The following is a 22,891-nucleotide window of genomic DNA, read 5'->3' as shown; positions in this document are numbered from 1 at the left end:
TCATTTCAATTAGCAACAGAATTTTCGGCAGTTTTATTATTTTTGTCATTTTTACCATATTTTTTTCCACTTTTTGGCCATAACTCACATTTTTGTCATATTTGATATTTATTTATTCTTTTATAAATATTTGATTCACAGTATCCGCCATGCTTGGAATCGCTTAAAGCTTCACACTCAGTTTGAAAATTGCATCAAGAATAAACAGCTATCTCATGTTTTCGACGATCTGGAAAGATTTTCTTGGGAGTTGCTCTCCTCGAAGCTTCATCGTGGATACTTGGACGATCACGAGAAAAGTGATAAACATACAGTGACCAACTCACTAAACTTGAATCTAATCGAGTTGCTTTAGGATGAGTTCAGGAGCAGGGTTGCAAATTTTCACTGTCAGTGATAGATTCTCTGTTGACACTGAGAGCTACGAATATCAGTATCAACACGAACGAGCTGAAAGTGATAATTGTTTTCAACTCCAATCAGTTGACAGTGGTAATGCTAACTGGCAGCATTTCTATGATTTCGCACACGCTATGTTGCTCTAGCGATGTTTATGCGGTGTAGGATGAAGATGCCTATCTGCTTCATTGAATTCAAGCAATGGATTGGCTCAGATCAAATAATTTCGATATTAATTAAGATATATCATTTATATCACTGACATGATTATTGACTGTTAATTGACACGGGTGACACTCAATATCAGTTTAAAGAGAGTGAGAGTAAAACTGCTTTTTATGTGTCGAAATTTCGCAACACTGCTCAGGAGAAGTCAGGTGAAGAATTTTCTATCCCAAAACCCTGAAAGTTTATTATAGTGCTTGCAACAGACTTGAGGAATCATCACAGAAAAAACGCTTGAAAAATGTACTCAACACATCTTTAAATTATGCGAAGCAGTAATGCAAGCAAATGGAGGAATCGAAGATTTATATATTGATCACACAATTGAAATCAACACTTATTACTTGTTAACTTGTTATCACGTCGAAAAAATGAAAAATCGTGAATCAATCGTTGAAAAACGTGATTTCACAAAAAAGTCTGGTCGACAAAATAAAAAAGTGCATTCCAAAAGCTTAAAACGAAAAAAAAAAAATAATAAAGCTATTCACCCGTTCTTATGAGAGATTCAGTGCCCCTAGCCATCGCCAAAACGCGTCAACTTACGCCAAAGTTTGCACAGTAATTGCTCGCCGGGTTCGTCGCTTCAAGGTAATATTTATGAAAAAACTCATTTAGGTCTCTGAAAAAAAAGTCAGTGACTAGGGACACTAAAATTCATAGGAATGGTTGAATTAGGGTATCCAAAAAAAATCAATGTTGAAAAAGTCAAGGTGCTCAGCCCTAAATTGAAAGATAATGTTAATAATAGCATTTTTGTAGAACATTTAGATTTTTTAAAAAACTGTTCACAGGTTGTGATATATGAAAAAATGACTTTTTCAGGCTAAAAGACCACTTTTAGTATTTTTTTTTTGCAATTTTGTTCGATTCCCACATTTTTCCATATCTTTTTATTTTTGTCGAATTGTTTTTGAATATTTTACGTGGTTTAGTTCAGTATCAAATCCAGTTATTTGACCTCATAGAGCAAATCAACATCACAGAAAAATTATTTTTCCAATAATTTTTAGATAAAACCCTTCAAAACACAAATGAGAAAAAAAAATTGATCAAGAAAATGAAATTATTACTGCAAAGCGAAAATTGAAGGCGAAAATTTACATTAAATGTGATTCTTGATATCTTATCAGGGGGCTGAGATATTGGCATTTTTACATGTGATGAAAAACTATGCATTTTTGCAAATATGTCCAATAACTGTTTTGTTTTGGGAGATAAAAAATTAACAATATTCAAAAGACAAATGCATTATAAGATGGCTATTAACTTAGAAGAAGGTTAAAAAATTCGGAAAAATCTGCGTTAAAAGTTAGAACGAAAATTGTGATTTTAGTGCCTCCTCATTAGGTTGTCCCAAAAAAAATCAATATTGAAAAAGTCAAAATGTTCAACCCTCAATTGAAAGATGAGGTTATTTATAGCATTTTTGTAAAACATTTCGACTTTCTAAAAAATTGTTTTCAGGTTGCCCAAAACTGATTTATGAAAAAATGACTCTTTGAAGCTACAAACCCACTCTTTTGCACTTTTTTCAAATCTGTTTGATTCCTAAATTTTTCCATAAATTTTTTTTATTTTTTTAGGGTTGTTTTTGAATATTTTGCATGGTTTAGTTTAGCATCGCCTTCAATTATTTGACTCATAGAGCCAATTGAACATCACAAAAAAGTGAATTTTTCTCATTATTTTTAGATAAAACCCTTCAAAAAACATACTAAAAAAAATTTTGATCAAGAACTGATTTGCGGGATTCAATACGAAAATTTGCAAGAAAAAAGATCCTTGATATCTTATCTGGGGGCTGAGACATTGGCGTTTTTGCATATGATGGAAAACTATGCATTTTTACAAAAATGCCACTAAAGCTCATTATCTCTATTGCGCAGTGTTTTATTTTGCCATTTGTGCGAATAATTTTCTAAATAGTGATTCAAATGTTGATTATAGCCATAAGGTATGTTCGGAGAAGTTTCAGGATATTCAAAAATGCATCTTTTAAAGTAGAAAAATGATGATCAATCCACCAATGAGTGAGATAAAAAACTTACTTTTTAATCAGAATAAGATAGACACAAGGTGTCTTCGACAAAGTTTTAGGTTATCTCAAAACAAGAAACTTCACCGAAGACATCATGTTTCTATCTCTTACATATTACGAGCAACATTGAGTTTTCTATTAGAGGGCACTAAAGACCACAATTTTCGTTCTAACTTTTTTCGCAGATTTTTCCGAATTTTCGAACCTTCTACTAAGTTGTCAGCCGTCCAAAAATGCATTTGATTTTTGAACATTGTTATATTTTATCTCCCAAAGTAAAACAGTTATTCAACATATTTGTTAGAATGCATAGTTTTCCATCACATGTAAAAATGCCAATATCTCAGCTCTCCGATAAGATATCAAGAATCTTTTCTCATGTAAATTTTTGGCATAAATCCCGCTTTGTAATGAAAATTTCAGTTTTTGATCAAAAAATTTTTTTTATTTGTGTTTTGAAGGGTTTTATCTGAACTAAATGCAATGCTGAACTGAACCATGCAAAATATTCAGAAACAACTCCTCAAAAATAAAAAAATATATGGGAAAATTTAGGAATCGAACAGATTTGAAAAAAGTGCAAAAGAGTGGGTTTGTAGCCAAAAAAGTCATTTTTTCATAAATCACGTTTGGGCAACCTGAAAACAATTTTTTAGAAAGTCGAAATGTTCTACAAAAATGCTATAATTAACCTCATCTTTTAAATTTAGGGCTGCGCACCTTGACTTTATCGACATAGATTTTTTTGGGACATCCTACTCCTCATATAAAACGTTATGTTGCTTGTAATATGTGAGAGATAGAAGCATGATGTTTTCGAAAAGGTTTCTTGTTTTGAGATAACCTAAAATTTTGTTAAGACACCTTGCGTCTATCTCAATCTGATTGAAATGTAAATTTTTTATCTCACTCATTGGTGGATTGATCACCCATCTTTCTACATCAAAAGATGAATTTTTAAAAATCCTGAAACTTCTCAGAACACACATGTTATGGCTATAATCAACATTTGAATCACTATTCAATTAATCGCACAAAAACAGCAAAATAAAACGCTATGCAATGGAGATATTGAGCTTCAGTGGCTTTTTTGTGAGAATGCATAGTTTACTATCACATGTTAAAATGCCAATAGCTCAGCCCCCTGATAAGATATCAAGGATCATTTTTTATATAAATTTTCGTCTAGAATCCCGCTTTGCAGTAAAAAAATCAGTTTCTGACTGAAATTTTTTTTTATATATGTTTTGAAAGGTTTTATCTAAAAATTATGGGAAAAATCCACTTTTTTGCTATGCTCAATGGGCTCTGTGAGTCAAAAACTGAATGCGATGTTAAATTAAACCATGAAAATATTCAAGAACAACCCCGCAAAAATAAAAAAATATATGGAAAATTTGGGAATCGAACAGAGCTGCAAAAATTGCAAAAAAGTGGTTTTGAAGCTTGAAAAAGCCATTTTTTCCATAAATCACGTTTGGACAACTTGAAACCTATTTTATAGAAAGTCGAAATGTTTTACAAAAATGATATAAATAACATTATCCTTCAATTTAGGGCTGAGCACCTTGACTTTTTCAACATCGATTTTTCTTGAGACAGTCTGTGAATATCTGTAATCTTTCTTTTATTACCCGGTTTAAGCTTTTGGAGCACAGCTGTGTTGAACAGTGTAATTAAAGCTTTAAAAGCTAATTTACTGAATACTGCACCTTTCTAAGTAGTTGGATTCTCGAAATAAATTTAGTTCATAGCAATCGAAACTGGTGGTTTTATTTCCAACCAATCTGTCAATAAACCAAAAACACCCGTCTTCCTGAACAACTTTGCTGAAGACCGCAATTTCCTGAGCGGTTGGCCTCGCGTGATAGAGTACGTAGAAAACACAGAAAACTTGCATACTAGCACACTAACACCACGTTGTAACAGAACTCCGAACTAAACTATTGGCCAACCAGAAGTCGTTGGATTCTCAAGATAAATTTTGTTTATAACACTCAAAACTAGTGATCTTATTCTCAAGCATTCTTGCAAAATGAACAAAATGCCCTCGTCCTCTTTAACAACTTTGTTGAAGACCGCATTTTTTTTGAGTGGTTGTACTCAGATCGGGTTTGGGTTTGGTGAAAAAAAAAAAGATTCATGTTTGGGTCGAGTACGGATTTCAATCGAAGAAAATAATCTGGTACTTGTTTGAAAAGTATCAAACCCAACTATTTCTCCCAAACTAAAGCCATTTAACCTTCTAAACAACTATGCGAAATCCACAACATTTAAAGTGGTTGGATTAATGAGATATTCAACACACTATCGCACGTGGCGGTTGAATTTCGAAACAAATTGTGAAAACTTTTTGAACGAAATTGTTGAATATCGCAACTCTGTGAGAAGTAAGATTTTCGAGACATATATTCATTTTATACCACTCAAAACTAGTGGTCTTATTCCCAATCTGTCAATACAGCAAAAGCCCTTGACCGCCTGAACAACTTTGTTGAAGGCCACGACTTTCTAGGTTGTCGGAAATCTGCTCATTTTAGACGAGGCTAAACTTTTTCGCATGTTGTAATATTTAAACCGAGTGCTACAATTAGCCTTCTGTAAAGTACTGTCTTTCCGTGACAGTCAATTTCAAAATAATTCGGCTCTCCCACACAGCTCTCCCTGCTTTTCATACGTTCGATACACAGCTCGACGGCCATTAACGACAGCGCCCACATGCAATGCCAAACGGCTTGTTATTTTCCATCTCCTTATATCTGTTGATTCTTTCAAGCTGTCGCTAATGACAGCCTTTACAGCCCCACATCCTCCGGCATGAATCCGAGCGGGCTATCAGGTGGTTTGCTCAAGTGGCCGATGCTATAATAAAGGCGAGGTGAGCCGAAACACGTTTTTCCTCACGTATCAACAATAGAAAAATATAGTAAACGATTTGCTTCGTATTCATCATTCCAATATCATCGATGACAGCCACGGTCGACCAGCAGGCTGTCAACATCGTAAGCCAAACCAACCGGACAACCTCAAAATAAACAAATTAGGCTGCCATGTCCGAACGAACGAAATACATGCGACATTTTCGTTGTCTGTGTAAACTTTAGCTGTATGTGAGCTCTCAAGAATAGCTTATTCATGAGGCTGTTATAGTAAAAAGAGAGCCCAGTCGTCAGTATAGTGTCGCACCGCAGTACTTTTCCAAAGCCTGGTGGCAATACTCACTGAAGCTTTCCCATATATATTGTGGGTATTGTATATTTATATAATTGTCATTTTTTGTCATTTTGTTTTTAATTTTCTACATATATAGTGTATCAGCTTTAATATCAGGTCAGGTTTGTCCAATTATCGCCCGGGGGGTTAATGAAGTCATAGAGAGCTAATCTTTTACGGGAAGATGCTCTGCATTGTGAAGAACCATCATGCTGGAAATTGATGCTCTAGGACATCCCTCTGGACGATAATCGGTAAAACCGGATGATAGTAGAGCCGATACCCTGTGTCATTTTTGAAATTTTTATATTTTTATTGATTTTTTTGCCATCGATTTTTGTCAAATCATTATTTTATTTTTACTATTTTCATTCTTTTTGATCATATTGTCGTTTTATAGAATATAAATTCGTCTATTAACGTTATTTTTCTTATTTTCACTATTTCTGACATTTTGATAATTTCTGATTAATTTTTGTCGTTATTGCCATTCTTTTTTGTCAACAATTTCATTTTCTTATTTTGACAATTTTGGTTCTTTTGATTTTTTCACCATTGTTGTCATTTTTGACGATTTTTTTTATTTTGGGCGTTTTTTTCGCATTTATTATTTTGCTATTTTCGACATACTGGTCATTCATGTCATTTATGTCATTTTGTTAATTTTATTTTTGACATTTTTGGCCATAGTTTGGTCATTTTTGTCAACTAGTTTATTTTATATCTTCAACAATTTTGATATTGTAGGATGTTTGCTTATTTTTATTTAAGGCTAGTTTATACATTTTGTCCTTTATAATATTTGTTGTTCTAGTATTTTTGACCGTTTCATTTCATTGTTTATCATTGTTTCGGTCATTCTGTTTTTGTAGTTTTGCTATTGTTGTTTTTTTTTAAGTTTATATTAATATAATTATTTTAATTTTTTTTTTTAAATTGAGATCTCTGGAAACTTGTTTTGTAATTGCACGCTCTAAGACCTGAAATGTTACTTGGGATATTTGTTGTTTTATCTTCTGTTGACATATGTGTTTCATTGGCGTTATTTTTTAAACTTTCATCATTTTTTTAATTTTTATGTCTAATTTTTTACACCTAATGTTGCTTTGCTATTTTGTCCAAAAATGGCCTGAAATTTTGTTTCTTTGCATGGCCTCTCCACTATGACCTGAGACTGTTTCGTACACCGCACTTCATATTACTGGCAGTATCACTATTGAAGTAAGGCATCGTAAACAAATTACGTAACGAATGAAGGGGAGAATGGAGGGGGTTGTTCTTCGTTACTTATTGTTACAAAGGCGGGAGGGGTCAGGAATCTAGATTTTTAGCGTTGTCTGAATAATGTATGACGGCTAAGTGACATGCTGACAAGTGAAATTTATATCCGTGCTTGAGCTATTTAGGACATTTGGGTCATACTAGTTTTTTGTCATTTCAAACATTTTTGCTTGTCCTATTCTCTTTTGTCATCTCTATTTTTTAATCCTTCTCGTGATTTCTGTTATTTTTATCATTATTATTATTTGCTTATTTCGTTTTTTTACCGTTTTTGTCATTTCTCCAATATTTATTAATTTTATCAGTTTTTGATATTTTTTCATCATTTCTGTCATCTTAGTCATTAGTCATGAGTTTTTGCTATTTTAGTATTATTCATTATATCGGTTATTTTTATAACTTTCGTTTTATGAGTTATTTTTTGTTATTATTGCTATACCCAGAGCTGCGGAAAGCCAATATCATACTACTGACATTACGCCAAAATGATGCAACACCAGAATCAGCCAACAGCATGGTTCATTACAAAAGAGTTTGCGATGTTACAATGATTCTCTTAGCGTCAACTCTCACTCTCATTTTTTTCTTGCTATCTTTCTCGATCATTCGGGTATGGCTGTACTGAGATTGAACCAGCAGAAATATCAAGTTCATTTTGACAGCATGATGTTATGAGGATAGCAAACATAAAATCAATGATTTTTCTTCAATTGATATGTATGATATTGATATATGTCGGCGTGCGATCAGACTGAACTAAGCGCCGTTTTCTCAGATTGAGTTATTGACACCCAGTGGATATGAGAAGTAATAATCTATCTGTTATGAAGTAACGAAATCGTTTGAGCATTTGATAACGATATTATAACAAAAATTCTCTGTAACAGCTTATACACAGCAATTGCGGCGGTAAATGTTTTTCGACGCTCGGTTCGGCTTGGCTGCACACCGACTAAAAGCATTGTCAATAAACAACTATTACTTCGTTTTGTAACTGAGCGTATTTTAGTTTGGTACATTTTGAATCTGTATGATCATCCATTTTTATTCTCAGTAGAGAATATGCTTCTTCATAACACCAATTGTAATAAAAAGGATTTTATTAATATTTTTCAAATGATCTCATATCTGAAAAATAATATTACATTTTTATTTGTTTTTTGACAGCATTAGTTTATTAATTTGATTCTTTAATATCATGCTTGTTGTAGGTTAAACTAAAGACAGTGTTAGTTCGCGGCAAAAAATGAATCGCGGGTGGCAAAACAGAAAACTTTTGAATATGTATGGGTATGTATATTTATATACAGATCCTGTTAAATTTTGGCACGGCTCAACTTTGAAACTGTTCAATTTCGGTTTGAAACGGTTTTGCCTTTCCCCTAGTTTTCATTCATATTTTCTTTTAACGAAGAGGATGGCCGGAGTTAATCGACTGGTTTCGGATATATGGCCGGAATATGTTTCAGTAACATGGTAACGATGATCAAAGCAGTGTTTAGAAGTGCTTAAAATCCTACCGTGCCTCTCATTGAAAAATGTAAAAATGCGGACCTGTTCCGGTTGTGTTCCGAATACTCGGGGTTGTTGTGCCAGCCCATCAAGCGACACCTATAACCACTGGTTTGAAATTATAAACCTAGTTCATTGGTGGCCATATCTTGAGTTGGGATCGTCACGGACCGCAAAGCAGATCAAATTTAAAAAATCCAGATAGCAACAAACTTCAAGCTGGCTCTGACATAATCACGCTGCTGAAACGATTTTTGATATTCCAAAAATCACATTGATTTGCATTGCAGTGATATTTCCGAGTGAACTCTGTATATTCACGCCGATTGACAATGAGAACCCGAAAATGGCAACAAAAGAGACAAGATATTGAATCACTTGTCGGATCTCCACGCTTACTGTGATGGTTGCTGGCTATTCATGAGAGAAAGAAATGAGTGCGATGATATTTTCTCTCTCATCATAGTCAGCATGTTGCTTAGATTAATCGCAGCTCTGGCTATACCTACTATTTTTTGTTATCTTTATCATTTCTGTAATTTTTGTCATATTTTTTCTATATTATATATTCTTTAGGTTGGTCTCTTTTGCTATTTTCCATTTATGTCTTCTTGGTAATTATTGACCTAGTTTATATTTCAGACATGTTCGATATTTGTATCTTTTTTTTTATTTTTTTGTTATATTTGACATTTTTGTTAAATGTTACCAATTGTTTTTCATTTCTTCATATGTGTCATATTTTATTTATATTTCTGACATTCTTTTGATTTTTTCGATGATTCACTCGCTTTCTTTTTCTTTTGTGTTATTTTTTGTCATTTGAATCATTTTGTCGTTTTTGACATTTTTGCTATATTCATTCTTTTTGTCATCTATGTACTTTTCACTCTTTTCGTCGCTTATGTTAATTGTTAATTGTATTTTTTCTTAATTTTACTATTTTTACTTATATTTTAATGATTTTGTCCTTTATGGCATAGCTGTAATATATTTGTTTATTGTCAATTTTATCGGTTTTTGTGTGTTATTTATGCTATTTTTGTTATTAAGATTTTTGTTGTCGTTTTTTTTTTGTAACTTGGTCTCTTTTTTTCATTTTAACTAGTTCTGTTGTTGTATCAGTTATGCCATTGTCGCTATTATTTTTTTGTCATTATCATTGTTATATCACGTGCGTTTTTTGGCAGTTTTTAGTAGTATTTGTAGTCATTGTAATTTTTGTTGCTCTGGTTATTTCTGTGATTCCTGTTTACTACTTTTCTTTTCTGATTTATGTTAGTTTGCTAGAATATTGTAATATTTTCAATAAAATATAAAAATATTAGAATAATTTATCATATTCATATCATATTCATTATAAACATTTTTTCTTTGTTAGTTACATAACTAGCTTTTGTTTTAGTTATATTTTTTGTTTCTATTATTAGGATTGATATTTTAACAAATTTGTCATAGTTAACTTATTTTTTCGTTGATGTCATTTGTGTCATTTTATATTGGTCATTGAGGTTAATTTTTTTCTTTTTTTATTTTCTGTCATAACTTGATTGTTTTTAGACCAGTTATTTGTTTTTATTCGTCGTTTGTTACATTCGTAGGTTTTATAGTTTTTGCATATTTAAAATATTAAAAAACTTCATCATTAAGTATAATGTCAAAATTTTTGACTTTTTCATTGTTTCGAAAATTTTGAAGCTTTTGTCATCTTATTTTGACCATAATATTGACCCTTCTTACATTTTTCATGCTTCTTTAATTTTGTAAGACATTTTCGAAATGTTGATTGGCACTTTTATTTTCTTAGTCACCATTGATTCTTAAATTGTTGATGAGTTTTTTTGTAACTGCCACAAAGTCAGCCACAAGTCGGATCAGAGAAAATCAGCAAAAAGGGATCACATCAAACTTTCCAATGCGGATTTCGTCTACTTAGGATTCTTCGAATATAATTTATCAAAAAAAAATGTTCTAGAAGAATAACTACCGAATCGAAATTTTAGAGTAAAAAACAAAGACATTTTCTTTGAAGCTAAAGCGAGTATCAAAAGGATTAAACGTGTTCGTTCGAGTTTATTCGTTTGTCGTTCGATAGGCAAACAGTGTCAGAGCGACGAAGACAGTTTGTTTTTCGATCACTCTTTAAGGCGATTTAATAAGCCACTGGATGCAAGAGGACGGGGAGGAGTTTTGCCATTTTCTCGAGCAAAAACGCTACTTTACAGCTTGTGGCGTGGCTGAAGACGGTGACATTTTGCAGAGAGTATATTTCGATCTTCAAGGGTCACCTGTCAATCATCGTTCGCAAAAAGTCACCATCCTGCCAGTGCTGCTGCATGCAGTATCTTCTGAAACTCTCGAAACAGTTAACATGCTGGAAAAACAACAAGCTATACGTGATTATATATACGAAATATAAGCGTGAGAACATGCAAGCCATAAAAGCGTTATCAATAGGGAAGAGCGTTGTTCATGAATTTATCCTGTCAGATGGATAACACAGGTGATGCAATCAGCAGGGTGAACCCGATAATTCCTGTCACGTAGATTCGTTTAACTCGATCTGCTTAATACTACCCTACTGATAGAACATTTAGTTGGGGTGATAATAAGACCTGAGAGTGGATTATCCCCGCCTATGCTGTTAGAAACCTTAGCTGCAAGCACACTGCAGACGCTGAATGGACCTTAAACTAATGCAGTGGCTGTTTGTGATCCAATTTAATTAGATGTAGAGTGATACTCAACGGTGACGATAGATTGACGCGATGAGCTGATTGATGAAGTGTGGTGTACGACAGCATCCGCTTGTGAAAGACATCCGATTGATGCTATAGCTCGTGTAGGGTTGCATGCTTGGAAAAATTTTCCCATTGTTTATTGTTATTGTTGTGGCTTTTAGAATCAGATTTCAATCAAACTTCAGCTTGTAATTGATGTTATTTGCTGAACTTGTCAGTAACTGAAACTGTAGATTAGGTTTGATATGTCTGCAGGCCTTTAATCTGCGGTTGAATCAGAATTCAGTTACTCGTAGCTACTCGTAAACGTATTTAAACTTATCTGATTTGTGATCATGTCATAAAGTTGAAAATATTAGCGCAAGGCTTTCCTTATTTTATGCACCACCGTTTGAAAAAGTAAGTTTATATTAAATTTGAAATTGTAAATTAAACAGTATACTATAGTCAGACTGTAAATTATTAAAAACTTTCACCGGCAGCGCAGTGATTGATTACCCTGGGGGCTTATTGCTGCTACCTAATGAGCTATGAAACGTCACTCCTAGACCATCCGACCGACCAACCGCTCGACAGGTGTGCTGCCGCGATAAAGACGGTTCGACAGCATGGTCACTCTAACTGGATTTCGGAGCATGAACTGTTGGCCTTTTGGGGCATCCCATTAATTGCTTATGGCGGCTTTGTGCCGTTCCATTCATAACTACTGGCAAGCTGCTTGGGTTGCGTTGAATGAACGTGCCATCGGTATCAAATCTCTTGTCGTTTTTTTCACGGCCATCGAAAAACCAATAAAGCCCCAATAAGCTGAAATCAATCACCTGCCTGTGGCGGTGCTGCGTTTGGGTACTTCAATCCCGTTTCCGCCGTTCGATGAGAGACAGATTGTGTGTGTGTTTGTGTATGTGGTTTTTTCGCACTGCACGCGCCAAGTGCGGTACCGTGACGTGAGAGTTGATTATTTAGCGATTTATCATTCCAAAGGCGCAAAGGTTAGCGGGGAAAATGTCGGAGATAATCGGAATGGATATTCAATCGATTACGGCAAGAGATAAGTGGAAAACGTGAGTTGAATGAGAGAAAAGGATTATTTAAGTGCCGTTGTACCTATGTTTGGTATATCTGTTGGACTCCTTTTAGTAAACCTATTGAAAATTACTTTTAAAAAATTCAGACTTTGAAACCATTAAAAAGATCGTAAATCACTCGGGCAAAAAAATTAACTGACATCTGCCCTTTCCATTCGTCTTCTTATGTTTCGAAAAATCTTCAGGCATTAGCAGCGTTTTCGGAAATTTTGAACCATTACTAGGTATATGAGGCTATTTTCTTATTTGACCTTCTCTGAGCTACATAAGCGTATTCGTATGAACTTTTTTTGACGTAGGACTACGTCTAACCGCACTATATCGAGATACATTCCGCGAAAACTAAAACCAAGATGTGTTGTGAGTCCAATTGAAAATGAAGTCACAAGTCAATTTGACTTAATTTCTTCCCAGAATTTTTTACCTGCAGAAATAATTGAAACTGACTTGAATGAGATCAAATCAATTATTAAAAATTTCAAAAATATCAAGGCACCTGGTGACGATGGAATCTTTAATTTAACAATCAAACATATCCCTGAGAGAACAATGGAATTTTCAGTGAAAATTTTCAATTGCTGCTTCAAAATTGCATATTTTCCCAAATTATGGAAAAATGCAAAAATTACTCAAATTTCAATTATCGACCAATCAGTTTGCTTTCTTCAATAAGTAAACTGTTTGAGAGAATTATTCTTAACAGAATGATGTCACACAATAACGAAAATTCAATTTTTGCAGATGAACAGTTTGGATTTCGCCATGGGCATTCCACTACTCATCAATTGCTCAGAGTTAATATGATACGAGCTAACAAATCTGAAGGTTATTTAACCGGAGCTGCTCTTTCAGACATAGAAAAAGCATTCGACAGTGTTTGCGAAATTGCAAACTTTTAATTTTCCAATTTTCCAAATCAAAACTTTAAAAAATTATCTTACTGATCGAACTCTGCAGGTTGTCTATCAGAATTCAAAATTTGATAGATTTCCTGTCAGAGCAGGTGTCTTGGGTCCAGTCCTGTACAACATATTCACTTCAGATCTTCCTGATTTGCCTCCAAGATGCACAAAGTCATTGTTCTGCGATGACACAAGCATTTCCGTAAAAGGAAAAAGTCTTCGTGTCATATGCAGTCGATTGCAGAAAAGTTTAGATATTTTTTCTTCCTACTTGCAAAAGTGGAAAATCTCTCCCAATGCTTCTAAAACTCAAATGATAATTTTTCCGCATAAGCCTAGGGCTTCTTTCCTCAAGCCAAACAATAATCACGTTGTCAAGATGAATGGGGTTATTTTAAGTTGGTCTGACAAGGTTAAGTACTTGAGACTAATTTACGATACAAAACTTATTTTCAAAGAGCACATTGAGAGTATTCAAGCCAAGTGCATCAAATATACGAAATGTTTATATCCTCTCATTAACAGGAATTCTAAACTTTGTTTAAAGAACAAACTTTTGATTTACAAACAAATTTTTAGACCAGCAATGCTTTATGCTGTACCGATCTGGTCAAGTTGCTGTTCAACATGGAAGAAAACGCTCCAAAGGATTCAGAATAAAATTCTGAAAATGATTTTGAAGCGTCCTCCTTGGTTTGGTACACTCGAATTACATAGACTTACTGGTGTTGAACCATTAGAAGCTATGTCAAATAAAATTATTAACAATTTTCGACAAAAATCGTTGCAATCCTCAATTGCTACCATAAGCTCTCTTTATAGCCAATAAGTTAGCAATTAAGTTAGTTGTAAGTTTACTTCCCCTTTCCTGACAAGTAGGTTTAAATCCCTACGAATGATAACTCCTAATTGCGAAAGCAAACAAATCCTAACAATTAAAATTACAAATTTCTAACAGTGTTGAGAAGTCACCATTTGTGATTGGACACACATACTCATTATTTACTAATATTTATCATAAATACTTAAGCTACTAGCAAATCCCCCCTTAAAAAAAAAATGGACAATTTTGTGATTCATTAATTTTCATTATCACTTCATTGTTAAACAGTGAAAATTGAATAAAAGTGTCGGGGTCGAATTTTCACCAACTATGTACCAATCATATGCGAGCACGCCTGGCACAGACTTCATGAATAGACACCAACTGCCTGCAGAGATATCTTGTATAGCAGTGGCAAAAAAAAAAAAAATGACAGAATCTCCCCGTCCCAATAGGTCAACAAATGTTAGCTTTCATGAGCCTAGACTATTTTGATGTCTTGAAGGTGAAGCTTTTTCGGAAAGTTCGTAACCACATCCACTATCAGACATTTTACAGAATTACGTTCTGCTGTTAATAAATATGTTAATGTTAATAAAACTGATGTCTTGAAGGAGAATATGATGGCACAAGCAACAGTACTGCACCGAGCAATGTATGAACGGAGCGCTGGTTACTCGTCGTCTATCAGTGCAGAAAAACTCGATATTCATTTTTGTGCAGTCAAGCCAAGTGAAAACTACATTGCCGCTGTGGACGCACAGTGGGGCGTGGAACACAATCGAATCGCCGTTTGAATTGTCTACTTCTTCTTCTTGTTTCGTATAGCAGCAAATATCAGAATTCAATATGATTTTTCGGGTGCCGCAAAAAACGCTGCGCCGCCGGGGACAACAAAATGCGTTGGTTATTTTTGAACTCAACGCTCTGCTCTTTTCAGATTTATTTAAATAACAGAAAATAGGGTATTAAAAAGAAAATAGACAACCAAAATGCTCCGTACAGATCTTTGAATAGGTAGTTAAACGAGCTGTTGAATTAGCATTTGCAAGAAAATATTACTTTACATAACCTTACTTGTTATTGAACAACGCCATGCAAACTATAATTGCTGAGGCTAATGTTGTGCATCACTCTAGCTCAGTTTATTTTCGAAGATAACAGACATATGACTTTCAAACATGGTATCTTCGTTGTTCTTAGGTACCTATCTTGAAACTGATCAAATTTTTTCTGATCGATTCTGTATACTGAACATAAACATGTTTAACATGTTTAACATGAATGTTAACATGTTCATAAAATTCTATGTCAATTTCAAATTTTTCATGAATATTCATTTTTTACTAAAACTGTACTTCGTTATCGATATTTTTTCCACGAGCTTGTAACTGAAAAAAGTGTGTGTGACATCTTTGCCGCTTTGTGATCGGTAAGTGAGCCAACTTCAATAAGACAATCGAAAACTGTAATCGAAAACTGGATCAAATCAAAGGTAAAGTTGCTGGTCAAGCAAAAATCAGCCCGGAAATTGTGGATTCAGATTTCAAGTGACCAATAAGCAACTAACTGTGACAATTCTGGTCTATCAGCACCAGGGAAGAGGAAGAAAACTGTGTATGTTATGTAATGGTGTCGAGTTTAGTGCGCTGGAATTTCAGCTGCAGGCAGGAGCCAGCTTAATTCAAGTGTTTGTTAAAAGTTGAGATCGGTGAAACTTCCGCCTAATCAACCACCTAAACTTATTCCCAATCTGATCCGGATGACATAGGTGAGAGCGTTCCTTTTATATTTCATTATATTTTTCTTTAAATGCTGGAGCGAGTAAAGGCGCTATATCCTTGGTTTCGAAACCCGAGCATAAGGAGGAAATGCCTATGTTCAATCCCAGGAGATTGGTCAACAGAGGAGTGTACTTTCTTAGCTTTATCACTCCCAACGAATTAGGTATATTACTTCTTACATACGGAGCGGTTGGTACGGATTGTCCCCGTTCTTAGATTATATTGTATCATATTGCGCTACACAGTAGGGCTGGCCGTTGACAAGAAAAATGTATGGAAATCATTTTTTAAAAAAGATAGATATCATTTTCCAGGATCCTTTCATGTACTGGCTGTGTTAGTGTAGACTTGACTAGACTAGACTAGACAAGTCGTTTGAAGTGTCGCTCGATGAATTTGGGCTGACGACCTAGATACTTGATATTACCACCCGAACCAAAATACTTTCCTTTTGGAAGATGTTGAGTTTAAATTGGTTAAAATAAATCAAGCAAACTACAAAAGTAAAACGAGCTCAAATCAAACATAGCTTCAAAAGAAAAATGTAAAATTATTGTAGTCCTACGTCAACTATGCGGTCGTGTCTTGGATACCACCCTAGAGCAATTCTCGCTGAAACCGTTTTTCAAAAAGGATATTTTTATGTCTAAATGATTGAAAGTAGCGAGAAACTGAGAAAACCACATTGGTTAGTTCATATTGATGGACCCCTCGGGCACAAATCGGTTAAACGGTTTTCACAAAAATTGATTTTTGAGCAATTCTTGACCTTATTATTGATTTATTTCTCTTGAATTTATCATTGAACCCCCTTCAACCAACACATCGTTTTCAAGAGGAATGATAGAGCCTCCATTTGAAGTAGAAAAAAATTGGCCGCTGTCTTGGATCTCGCCGCCATCTTGGATTTCACCAGAAAAACGTGTTTTTGAGCAAGTTCGCGACCACCGAATTTGAATTTGACATCACCATTGGAAAGCTGAGAAAAAATGCTTTAAGATACATTCAAAATATTAGGTGAGCATTGAGGTCTTGTCATTCTGGTCACTTTTCAAATCGAGGGGTCCATCAATATGAACTAACCAAAGTGGTTTTCTCCATTTTTCGCTACTTTCAATCATTTAGACATAAAAATATCCTTTTTGAAAGACCTCATGTCAGCAGTGGGACAGTTTCAGCGAGAATTGCTCCCTACTACTATTATCAATTTGGAATCTACAACATTTATCCTGGGAAGCGTTTCCATGCACTTCTAGTTAAACAAAGTCATCCATGGTTTCGAGGACTGAACTAAACAGTAGATCATGTTATGGTTAATCCTTGTGAGGTCTTTTGGTACTTTAAACCTGAACTTGATTTTTTGTCCACGATTTCGTCTTTTCGTCGTGATTTTGAACAAAATTATTCGGATGGAAATCAATTCAGTTATGATCCAAAAGTTACAACGCAGTAAATAACCTCATCTCAAAAATAAATATAAGGCGAACGATCGAACAAAAGTTTCTGTTACATAGCTTGAGATCATGACAGCAACTTTTAGAAGTATTGTTGTGTGTTTGTTTTGTGCATCTCGCATATGCTCCACCCACTAGATCTGTTCAGTGGAGGCTAGGTTTTCAAACGACGTTTACACGTTTCAACAACAAACCCAACTTCGCGAATTACGTTGTTAGTGTAAAGTTTTTTGAAGCAGCGATGCAACTTTAGTCATTACTTCTATCTTAACAATTTCATCGTAGTAACAAAAAATGTTTCTTATAACCTCGGAATTTCACTAGTGCAACAAATGATCACAATTTGTTTTTTAAACCTTCATTGAACCCTTGTGTGGAAAACCACACAAATGAATTTTGTTTTGATTTTTTTTCGAAAACTTCTCGATCGATTTTCATGAAACTTCTTGACAATTCCTAAACCATCAATCTTACACAAAATACATTTTCTCCAAGGGAAAAATATTTTTGGTTGATGAGATATTTGAAAACTTACGTTGTTTACCCTGGTGTGTGGATTTCCACACGTACAACATTCGAATTTATGTTGAGCAAGAAACAACCTAATTTTGCCCCAAACATATTTTTTTCATTGAGTGTTTTCATACCTGAGACTATAGGTACCAATTAATTCTGTTTCAAAAATCGAATAAGGTGTGTGTGTGTGTGCGGAAGTATGTGTATGTGTGTTTATTTTCATTCTTACGACCAATATATCTCGATTTTCTCAGCATCGGCTGAACCGATTCGATAGTTCTTAGTCGCGTTTGAAAGAGCTTAAAGTCTAGTTTGTTGATTAAAAATATCGTTTTGATCCGAAGGTTCATTCAAAAATGACGTAACAAGAGGTGATCAATTTACATGGGAACTGATAAACTAATTGGTTTTTTTTCAACGGTTTGACTGTGTTTTAGAAATGTATAGAGGTACATTCTTGTAATTCGCATCAAAATCAAATCAATCAAAAGGCTACGTGGGACATGTGTAAAAGTATGTGTTTATTTGTTTCATCCCAGTATGAAAATTTTCACACATATGGGTTACGAATACGCTAATGCTAAAAGTACCTATTTAGTGTTCGCACAGCCTGCTTGAGCAGTGTTCAACATTTACACAGTTTTATGTCTACTGCAATACAAGTATACTCGCACTTTTAGGTATATTGAAATAAATTTAGAATGGATATCCCGGGATGGTCTAACAAGCCAGTCGTCGTGGGTTCGAGTCTCGGCTCGAGAGAAACTGTTAGTGTTAGTAGGATCGTAGCGCTAGCCCCGCAATTGTTCTTCACACTAAACATTTGACTGCGAAGTCTGTGTATAATGAACGAATCGGAATGTAGCACCAAGGCTTTGCTTACTTTTTTTTTTTTTATTCTCGCTTATTTTCCGTCGGTCTAGTTCCGCCACTGTTGTGGCCAATCACCGACGCCCAGGGAGGCGACTCCACACCCAGGACCCTAACTCACGACCCGTTTATTAACGGACCGGCGCCAACGACTTTACTTCCTCATGCGATGGAAAGCGTGATCCCAGAGATTTTTTGCCTCAGAAAATCTCCCGGTGTCGGTTAGGATTGAATCTAGACCAGTTGGGTTGGTTGTGAGTGGATCACGCCACCTCACAACCATCGACACCTATGTCGGCGGTGGGATTCGAACCCAGGCGTCGAGCGTGGTTGGCGGAGACGTTACCAACCACACTAGGCCCCCGCTAGGCTTTTCTTACTTTGCTTAGCATAGATTACAGAATATTCTTACGAACATTCCTAGCACCAAATTGCTTCATTTGGTCAAACCGATGTTAGGATTTTTTTTGTTGAATTGCTATCATAGCATGTTTAATTGGTCTCATATCATGTAAAAACGTTTTGTTTTGTAACTTTTGCATGAACCATCGGATCAAACAAATGTCCGATGATGACCTAATGGTCTTCAAGCTCTTCCAATTGCAGCCAAGGATATCAAATCAATACATCCATTGCTGAGATAATCCAAATGTATTTTTCAAGATTGTTTTTGTACACTACGCATAATATCATTCAATTGGTTACCTCCAAACTACTGCAATGTACTAGGCGTTTCCACAAGTTTTGTTTTTTTTTTCAACGTACCTTTGGAAATTATCATTTAATATTGAGTATATTTTTGAATATAAATCTACCCTCCAACTCGTCATTTCTGAATGAACCTTCGGATCAAAACGATATTCTTCGTCAAATAACTAGCTCTTTCGAACGCGACTAAGAACTATCGAATCGGTTCAGCCGATGCTGAGAAAATCGAGATATAACGGTCGTAAGAATGAAATATACACACATACACATACTTCCGCACACATACATACCTCATTCGATTTTCGAAACAGGATTATTTGGTACCTATAGCTTCAGGTATGTATGCACTCAATGAAAAAACTAAGTTTGGGGCAAAATTAAGTTGTTCCTTGTCCAAAACAAATTAAAATGTTGTATGTGTGGAAACCACACACCAGGGTAAACAACGTAAGTTTTTTTTTAGGATGCAATGAAGGTTAATATGTTTCATTTGTTGCTTGGGTTCACAGGCGTGCTTGGATAAATTCTTGATTTTTTGTTACGTTTAAATTTTAGTATCTATTGAAGCGAAGAATGCATTTCAGCTTTTATGAATGATATTCGCCGAGTGACGTTTCGCTGATATGATAAATTTCCTGACAGAGAAATTGAGACTGATAGGACGAAAATAGAAAAAGATAGGTAGTGAAGAAATTTCAGTAACATTCTGAAAATAATTATTTTCCAGCTAAATCATAATTAGATTAGTTGTTCTTAGTATTACGAGCATAAATCCCAAACGTTGTTACGGTTTCAAATTTCGGCACACGTGCAGAATTCAACGGCAACAATCAACTCATAATTTGCCAAGTTCTCCTCGTACTGACACGATAATTGCTACGGCATATTGCTGCAATTAAATTTCGGTTTACCTGTTTGTGTTTCCATTAGTCGACCGAAAGGTAACAAACTCTCACAGCACGAGCTCGAGTTCTATTTGTGTACGGCTTTGCATATGGCCGTAAGTTCTGCTCCACTCCCCTCTTCGGCTTGTTTTCGAAAAAGCATGACAACTGGCGTGGGAAGCAAAAAACACACAACATCGTAATCGGCAGGCAGAATGGGGCCGCGTTTCATATAGCTGCGGCAAGTGCAGTAAAGCCTGAAGGACCCTCGCACCGAATCGCAGTACGATGGACGCAGGCACTTTCATCTGCTCTAATGAAATGGAATTTCAAAGCAATGCACAGCCTATCCGTGATTCGAACCGTTGCACGGGAGGAAAATGCCTCCTTCCGGTGGACGACATGGCAATCCAGGTAATTTGACTTTTGGCTTTGTTTAGTGTTGAGTTGTGATGTTACGATCAGTTTCAAGACCAGTCCCCATTTTAGTAATCCAAATAGTTTGTAAAGCTTTTTACAAATACTATTCAAACTTTGCTCTAACAAGCAACCTAACCACAACTTGATGATCTGATCTTGGATATCTGATTTACACATAGAATTTGCTTCGAACTAACCGCTCTTCCACCTGCGTTGATACTTCTGGCGTGATTCAAGGACTATGCAGTGCCACCGTCGGGAAAGTTGCACTTTTTAGATGCAGGAGACATAACATCTACAGCAACAACAACAACCACAAAAAAGCAAACAAGCAACCGACAGTACAACATGCTACCATCAAAAAACTCTATTCATCACTTAGCCGGCTACTGAAACTCCAATATTTCGTCCCCTGTCGTGTCGTCGGCAACGGGACGCAAGGTTGGAAAACCAGAGCCGGTTTGGAAGCGGGTAAAACATGCAAGAACTTTGGTCGTTAGCAGGAGTGATTTTTACATTGGAAAAGTTTGAATAACTCACAAGCATGGGCGTTTGCAGAGCAGGAGTGTTATCGTGTCCAGGAAAAGGGGGGGGGGGCTCTCCTAACTCTATGATTATCCTAAGGTTGGGGGTTCTGTTTGGTAGTGGGGAAATCTAGTTTGGAAAATTTGTAATTTCCAAACGCGAGAGGGTTGGGTGGGGGTTTTTTACAACAAAACATACAAACACGTACACCGCTAATCAACGCACTCACTTTGCCCAGCTGCGAGGGTAGGGCGGCGCTGATGTTTGAGCTGTTGGCATTCTGATCGTCGGACTTGACGTATATCTGCCAGGTCGCGTCCGAGTGGAAGCTCTTATCGGCGGCATAGCAGCGCCAGAGGCACTGTATCAGCATTGCTGCCGCCGGAATCTGGCGGTTAAAGTGCTTCTGGCGTTGCTTCTGTTGAACTTTGAGTGCGAAACCAGACCCGAGGATGCCCTGAAAAGAAAGAGAGGATGGGAGATGGAAACAATAACAGATATTGAGAGAGCAGAGCCCGTCGTCTGAAACTTACCGCCGGAAGTGCGAAGAATGAGATTGCAAACACACTGAAGCACGACGCCACGATTTTGCCCATCCACGTCTGGGGCACCGTGTCACCGTAGCCTATCGTAGTCACCGTTATGACTCCCCACCAGAGGGCATCCGCGTAGCTGGCGAACGGTTGTCGTCCATCCGGACTGGTGATGTCCTTCTCCGCCAGAAACACAAAGTAGGAGCTAAATATTAGCCCCAGGAAACCAATGTACAGCGTCGTTATCAATTCCTGTAAAGCACAGCAAGCAAATAAAGACGAAAGGAATAAAGTTAGAATGGAATTAACGAAAAGTAAACATAGATTATCAGCTCACCTGCCGATGAATGAAGACAACGGAGCCGAGCAGCCGCCAGGTGCCGCCCTGTCGATCCACGTGCAGCATCCGGAGAATCTGCAGAAATCGGATGCCCCGGATCGCACTGGTTGCGAACACTTGTCCATTTGAGCCCACTGACAGCACAACCATTGATGCTACTACTACTATTAAATCTGTGTATGTGCGGAAAAAAGAACGATATGGAAAGAAAAGAAATAGATAGATGAGAGTGCATGACCGACCATTATTGAATAATGCAAGCGGAAGTTTTGAAAGCTTTCGAGATTCTGTTCTGTGCTAAAGGGATCGGAAGGAGCGGAGATTTTTCCACATTATGCATCCCCTTAGTATAATAACACACACCGATAGCCGTAGTCATGTTCTGGCGAAGTGATCCGGGAGGATACGAGGCAAACGCTTCTTTCGCTTCGTCGGTTCCGAAGCGTTCGACTAAAGAGGCTGCCCATTAGAATATACAAAAAATATATGTGTAAGCGGGATTTTGCTATGCATTATGGGATTCGTTTTCGTATATTTATTCGACTGGTAGTGGAGATGGAGCTGCTCTCGAATTTATTTTTTATTTCGTTGAATAAACAATCAAACCACAGTTTAGTTACAGGGAGAATGTT

At 36.0% G+C, this 22,891-nt stretch overlaps 1 protein-coding gene across 1 annotated transcript in view; it reads right to left on the bottom strand.

The window, feature by feature from the left end:
• Positions 1–22,891, bottom strand: part of LOC129724489 (potassium voltage-gated channel subfamily KQT member 1-like) — a 140,086-nt gene that overhangs the window by 35,463 nt on the left and 81,732 nt on the right. Inside the window, exons 3-5 of the mRNA XM_055679436.1 lie at positions 22,257–22,432; positions 21,920–22,171; positions 21,616–21,843 (exon numbers count right to left, since the gene is read on the bottom strand). Of these exons, the coding sequence (XP_055535411.1) occupies positions 21,616–21,843; positions 21,920–22,171; positions 22,257–22,432 (656 nt within the window). The remainder of the gene's footprint in view (positions 1–21,615; positions 21,844–21,919; positions 22,172–22,256; positions 22,433–22,891) is intronic.

Source organism: Wyeomyia smithii, chromosome 2 (assembly GCF_029784165.1).
Source record: "Wyeomyia smithii strain HCP4-BCI-WySm-NY-G18 chromosome 2, ASM2978416v1, whole genome shotgun sequence".
Classification (NCBI taxonomy): domain Eukaryota; kingdom Metazoa; phylum Arthropoda; class Insecta; order Diptera; family Culicidae; genus Wyeomyia; species Wyeomyia smithii.
The sequence above is the reverse complement of the archived record's forward strand: the minus strand, read 5'-3'. Positions and strand labels throughout refer to the sequence as shown.